Source organism: Cannabis sativa, chromosome 2 (genome assembly GCF_029168945.1).
Source record: "Cannabis sativa cultivar Pink pepper isolate KNU-18-1 chromosome 2, ASM2916894v1, whole genome shotgun sequence".
In the NCBI taxonomy this organism is placed as follows: Eukaryota; Viridiplantae; Streptophyta; class Magnoliopsida; order Rosales; family Cannabaceae; genus Cannabis; species Cannabis sativa.
This window is the reverse complement of record NC_083602.1, coordinates 12,960,879-12,967,681: the sequence shown is the minus strand read 5'-3', so window position 1 is coordinate 12,967,681 and position 6,803 is coordinate 12,960,879. Positions and strand designations below refer to the sequence as shown.

Here is a 6,803-nt window from a genome sequence, read left to right as displayed (position 1 = left end):
TATCAAGCATCAAAACCAGCAGCTAGAACCTTAAATCAATCAATATTGAGCATAACAACTAAACCCAAATCATTTCTAAACCTAACAGCCACTAACCTAAAAAATCACCTCTTGAAACTAAGCAAAACTTGAGAAAAACATAACTAGAGAATAACTAAAGTTACCTTGGTTAAATCCTCCTTGATTCCTTGCTAAATCCCAATGAAAAGAGAAGAAAATTCTTGTTTTGGTCCTTGGTTTGCCCCAGCCGAAAACAAGAGAGAGAGAGAGTTCAAGAGATAATTCAATTTTCCAATTTTTCTTCTTTATCTCTTAATTTCTCAAATGAAAAGGGTTCCCAATTAACTCTTGCTGAAAAGTAATGTGCTAGGTGTCACTCACTCATGGCAGCCACCTATTTCACCATTAAACAAAATGTCTAAAATGCCCTTTAGACTTAAAACTAGGGTATTTCTAAAGCTAGGGGTAAAATGGTCAAAATCCATAACCCCGCTCAATTCCGATAATTTATTTTCTCTAAAATATTTCCCACTATGAAATAGGGTTCTAAACTTATCCATGTGATCAATCTAGCCATCCATCGCATTTTCCGTTGTCGCCAAGCAAAAATTACAAAATTAACATATTTCACATATAAGCTAAATAATACCCCTAGAGTTTAATAAAATCTCCAGAATTGAGAAATTATAACTCTAATATTTATTTCTAAATATTGGGGTCCACATTTAAAATTAATTCACAAATAATAATAAAATAATAAAAAATTAGTGCTAATTGCCTTTACTAATCCACATTACTAGGGTTTAGGGTTTAGGGATTTTGTGCTAGTAAGATGGTGGTTACTCTGGGGGTGGAATAGTGATTTTGGAGAAGTGTAAAAACTTATCTGAATTCTCTAGGTCTACCAGAAAGGGACTGAATGTTAAGGTTGCAGGAAAGGTACTTATTCAGTCTAAGGAAAGTTCTATACATTTTTGGCATCATTCCAAATTGCCTTAAACTACTAGTGTTAATTTTCCTGATTAACCAAAAGTAGTTGCCAAAGGTATAGAATCCAGTATCCCAAGAGAGTAGACATATAGAGAGGAATTTCACATAATCAATGATTTTGTGATTAAAGGAAGAGTAATGGTGGAGAAAAGGTTGTGGTTAATTCAACCTTTCAGATCCTATTACGAGGAAGTTTACTACTACTACACTTGATTTGTATATCAAGGTGTTGAGATTATTTGAAACGTACTTTTTGTTTTATATTAGTGCAAGTGGGAGTTTGTTGGGTTTTATGCACTAAATAAAACTCATTTCAATATAATCAGATTTACTTATTAATATAGATCAGAAATAACATTTAATGTTGCATGGTTCACATGATTTATTTCATGATTATATGTACATAATGTATAAATTCATCTGAAACCCTTTTCACATACTTAATCCTGTTTATTGTGCCGTCAACACATTGGAAAGTAAACATGACTATGTGAATAAAGTTTCCTAGATTTATCAGACATAGGGTTTTACTGATATGATAATCTACAACAGAGTTTACTTGCATTTGGAGAAGTGTTATGTTCTTTCCAGAGCATTGGTTAAAGTAAAGCTCAGGTTGGATGCATGGAGTATGCATCGGAAGGGACCGATATTGAACTTTGGCTTAGATTTATTAAACTTACCGTAATATCTATTCAAGTCAATATCACCTAGTTGATCCTAGATCAAATGATCTTAATCCTGATATGATTAGGCTCAATCTTGAAAGGCTATTCGTGTTCTTTGATTTGTTAGTTAACACTACTACAAAAGTCACTATTCACGTCGGTCAACGTGACTGTTCATCGCGTTGACCGACGTGAATAGTACCATATTGAATATATTCGTCATTTTTAAAATGTCACAAAAAATACATAAATTGCGTCGGTTCTTACTCCGTCACTAATTACCCAACCGACGGTAAAAGTCAAAAAATTAAAAAAATTCGTTCATTATTAGCGTCGTTTTAAAAGCCTCACTTATGCTTTATGTGGCCTTTTAAAACCGACGGTAAAGATATTGTGAGTGTGACAAAACGACGCTAATCCTCCTATTGTTCACTTACCCCCAAACAGATGACACTTATTTCATTTCGATCGAGCTCTCTTTTTCCCTCTCTTTCTCTCTTGCTTCCTCCTCAACCTAACCCTTACATCTCTCTCACCTAACCAAAGAATCCCTAACCTCCTTAAGGTTAGAACCCTTCTACTGTGTTTGTGTTTACCCCAAACCTTCGTTGGTTGGTTGAAGAAACAGAGAACGTTTCTGCAGCTACACTACATAAGGTTAGAACCCTTCTACTGTGTTTGTGTTTGGATACAATTTAGTATATATATAACACACGCTAATTTTTAAAAATTAATCCCATCAACCAATTCTTCAACTTAAAACCCCTAATTTTTATGTGTGATTTTTATTCACAAAACACCATTTTTCGAAGGTCTAAAGGTGTCAATGGAACTGCGATTTGCCCTTTCATTTTCACCTCTCGAGGGTCTCAGGTTGCTATACTAGCAGCATTTTTTGTTTACTTGGCAATAGCTGGATCTATATTGCCTGGAAAAACTGTTCCTGGGGTTACCTTACAAGACAACACTCGTCTTTCTTATCGCTGCAACGGTTAGTTTATCCACATTTCGATACATAATATGTAACATGTCTAAATATGAATTCATTCATATATTCTGAGAAAATATGTTACAGTGGCTCTTTATTTTATTTTCCTTTTGGGTTCTTATTTATTGGAATGATATACTGAGAAAATGCTGAGAACACAATTGACATAACAATAACATGGTATATATGCTCTATTTTCATCATCAATGGATAATTTCTCATTTTGTTGAGAGTTTTTAATCTAAAATTAGGGCTTTCTGAATGTTAGAAATTTAGATTGAGAGTTTTTAATCCAAAATTAGGGCTTTCTGAATGTTAGAAATTCTTCTTCTTTAGATTCCAAAGCTAAAAAGATTAAAAAATTTGGTTAGCAACTCTAAGAAAAACATCAAAACCATACCATATTAAAAAATATTTTACCCTACTTACAACTTCTTTGGTGGTCTTCGTTATCCTTTCCAACACTGATGAGTTTAAGTTTCTTCTGCAAATACAGAAGGAATCCTTGCCAAAAAAATAAAATTGTGAGCTGGTATTTACAAATTTTGTGGAAGAATTGCGTATAACTTATTCCTGCAAACCATAGTTAGTAATAAAAGAAAATAGGATATTTTTTTTATGCTATAAAGTTATATAGGTAGTAAGTTGGCTGGTAATAATTGTGTCTCCAATTCTAATGCCGCCATTCTAGAGGCTGATGATGATGAAGAGCTTCTGGAAAGAGTAAAAAAGGATAGAAAGAAGAGAATTGAGAGACAAGGAGTTCTCAGCTCATCTAACAAAGAAACAGGTTTGGTCCAATTAGTCACTGATTCTGTCAAAATGCAAAACTTGATTGTACCCATTTAGCTATTTTGTTTAAATTATATTTGATCTGCTTTTATGTTTAATCGAAAACCCACAAATAGATTCTATTCCAGATAACAAATTGTACATGGTTGTCCCTTCTTATAATCAATAGATTAGTTATTAATGGTGAAAGAATTTGCTCACTATATTCTCACCTACTTTATTATATAATCTGCAATTGGTAAAATCTGTTGTGATTTCATTTTCTGCAAGTTGGATAAATTTATTTTTTGGGATCAATTGCTATCAGTTAGTGTTGTATATCTATAAGAAAATGAAAAAAGAAAAAGTGATTTAGGAAAATGTCTTAATTGCCACTAATTGAACCAAAACTACAATTCATTGTTCAAAAGAAAAAAAAAACACCAAACTGCAATGCTATAAGGAATTCTTTTAATTGAGCTCCAAGAGCTTGGCAAGTGTAAAATGTATATAAACCATGTCATTGAAATCTGTTTAGCTAGCTTTCATTTCCCTTGTAAATCAGATAAATACAATGCATTAGATTCTTTTAATTAATTTTCCTCAAACAACTTTAATTGGATTGCAATATATTGTACCACTCATATTTATGTATACTTAATATTGGAAACGTGCTGCTAGGGAAATAGCTCAAAAAGTTGTATTTCAATCATGTGAGTTATGATTCTATTCCTTTTGCTGGAACAATCATCAGAGCAATACAGGTAAACATATAATTCTAAGATTTACAGTACTTTGTTTGTACTCTTTTCCCCTTCATTTATATTAAGAAGCTTCAACGTTAATTCTGAGGCTTACAAGACTTTGTTTGTAATTGTAGTCCTTTCACCTTTATTAAATTTAATAACCTTGAACTTATCTTCCTGACATTCATTGTAGAGATCTTTCCAAAAATCTGCTTTTGTTGTTTCCATACTCTTTATCTTGAATATAATGTCAAAACAATTTTATTATCTCTATATATCTTAAAGTGAGAGCTTAGTTCATGATTTGCAAGTCTGCATATTCGATTATTTAAAATTAATCTTATTGTTCAGTGTGGTCCTTCTTCTGTTTTGAACAAAGTATTGTTCTTTGTTCTTTTTTTATATATAAAATTTTCTAGTGGCTTTGAGAAATGTATGGAGAGGCAGGGCTTTTGTTCCCTTGTTTCCAGAATTTCTCTCAAGAACTTAGGCAATATGATGAATTTTGCAGAACTTAATTTTGTTTAGTTTGACTATTCTGAAGTTGGTTTTAGCTTGTTTTCTAGTGAAGTTGATCATCATGGGAGTAAAGAAATTGTTTCATTGTTTACTTGAAAGCTCAAATCTTTTTTTCAACTTTTTAAGTTTAGTTTTTTCATAATTCAAAGATTGGGTGTTTGGATTTAAGTATGTCTTGCATGTGTTTGATGATATGCTCGTTTGTACAAAAATGAAAAAACAAAAAGCTTTTGTTTTGTGGCATTACATTTGCAATATAACACTCATATTGTGATACAAGCTTCTTAATTATGTGAGGTGGAGCTTGTTGTTTCTCTTGATTGCCAAGGAACAGAATAATAAATCTGAGAAAATTATTATTATTATTACTAAAAAAAAAAAGAAAATTGGGTCAAACCGCATATACTGAAAAGAAAAAAAAAAAGAATAGGCCCCATGTGAGATATCCCACTAAGGTCCCAACATACACTTAAAAAGAAGGGTCTCTCATTGATTTTATAAGAAAGGGCTAGGGTAGTCCCCCTTTTCATAAATATTTAAATTCATTTATATATCATCAAATTAATATATATGCAATGGCTATGGCTCTCCTAATAACACTACTCCCTTATGATAGATCAAGGGCTAGGGTAGTCCCCCTTTTCATAAATATTGTCAGGACTTTCAGAGATTGTGAAGAATTGGCCTGCTAAGAAATCAAAGATGTACTATATTAAACCGGAAGTGTTCGGAGGAGAAGGCCAAGAGTGTTGGATCAGCGCTGACGAGGTGGAAGATGTGTGCGAGCTCCATATGATTGGAAATACTGTTATGTCTCTTTGGTGCAGGTATAATAGTTAATAACTAAGTTAATATCTAAGTTAAAAATTATATATACAACTGTTTATTAATAATCTGTTTTAATTTAGTTATTTGCAAGAACACACACTTAATCTTGGTGGGTTGAGGAATACATATGCATTTAATAATCCTGCTTCAGTATCAACTGAAGCTGGTAAACTCAAACAACGTTCAGAGAATCTATGTCAGCGAATGATGGGTATGCAACCTGAACAATGGTTGATATGTCCGTGGAATTCAGGGTAAGTATGTTTTTATATTAATAAATGTAACAAACTAATGGATCGATTAGTGAGTTGACTGAATTAACATGTTTTGTTGTGTAGTGATAACTGGTTGACAATTATGATTCATGCCAATACTCAAAGTGTTGCATATCTTGACTCGACGAATGACTTTATCCGAACTGATATTATGAAATGTATCCAAAAGTAAGTTATAATTTTTTAAATTTAGATTATGTTACAAATCAATTCATTAATTAATTTCTTTTTTGTTTAGTGCTGTGGACATGTACAGGATCGAAAAAAATATACGAAACAAGGGTCCAGTAAAAATCAACCAATACACGTGTCGACAGCAGCCTGATGGAGTACTATGTGGTTATTATGTTATGAAGATTATTCAGAGTTTCATGACGGTTGTTAATCCTGCAAGTTTTTTGAAAAATCATGTAAACATGAATAACTACTCTTCTCTATTTAGTTTGTATTTTAATTATATATACTTTTAATATGTTGATTAATGTTTTTTGATCTTTTATTTTACAGTTCAAGTTAGACGCTCCCTATAGTAACGAGGAGATCAATGCCGTACGGGATGAGTTTGCCGAATTTGTGAAGCCATTGATTATAGATTAAGTACTTAAGGTTACTACACTTTTGATATAATACATGAGTAACAAGTTTTATGATTATTGTTATCTTTCGCATATATTATTAGTTTATATTTAGTTTACGATATACATGGAATTTAAGTTTTAGAATCGATTTTATTAACAATTTTGGTATTGTGTGATTAGTTAATAGAATCGATTACTAATTTAATATAAGTTTTAAAAATGTTATTTTAATTTTTTTTGTGTTATGTATTTACTATTATATAGAGTTATTCTAAAATTTGATAATGCAGGTGGGGAAAATTGCATGAAAAGTTTGCAATTTTCCCTTACTTATATTTGTGCTTCATTTTATAAGTGACGCAATAGGTAAAAAAAAAAAGTTTTTTCGTAATAGATATGACATTTTTAAACCGACGGAATAAGTTTTTTGTGACAGTTTT

General features: G+C 31.6%; 1 protein-coding gene across 5 annotated transcripts; it reads left to right on the top strand.

The window, feature by feature from the left end:
• Positions 1–2,137: 2,137 nt before the first annotated feature.
• LOC115708796 (uncharacterized) lies at positions 2,138–6,594 on the top strand. 5 transcript variants are annotated; one of them, XM_061110097.1, is made up of 8 exons: positions 2,138–2,315; positions 2,471–2,649; positions 3,338–3,436; positions 4,099–5,509; positions 5,591–5,764; positions 5,849–5,953; positions 6,024–6,195; positions 6,293–6,594. In XM_061110097.1, the coding sequence occupies exons 4-8, from the start codon at positions 5,385–5,387 to the stop codon at positions 6,380–6,382; spliced, it is 666 nt and encodes a 221-aa protein (XP_060966080.1). In that variant the 5' UTR covers positions 2,138–2,315; positions 2,471–2,649; positions 3,338–3,436; positions 4,099–5,384; the 3' UTR covers positions 6,383–6,594. The 5 variants fall into 5 exon arrangements, with proteins under 5 accessions (XP_060966080.1, XP_060966081.1, XP_060966079.1 ...); XM_061110098.1 differs by lacking the exon at positions 3,338–3,436 and having other exon boundaries at positions 2,138–2,649; positions 4,099–4,181; positions 5,299–5,509; XM_061110096.1 differs by having other exon boundaries at positions 2,138–2,649.
• Positions 6,595–6,803: the final 209 nt, after the last annotated feature.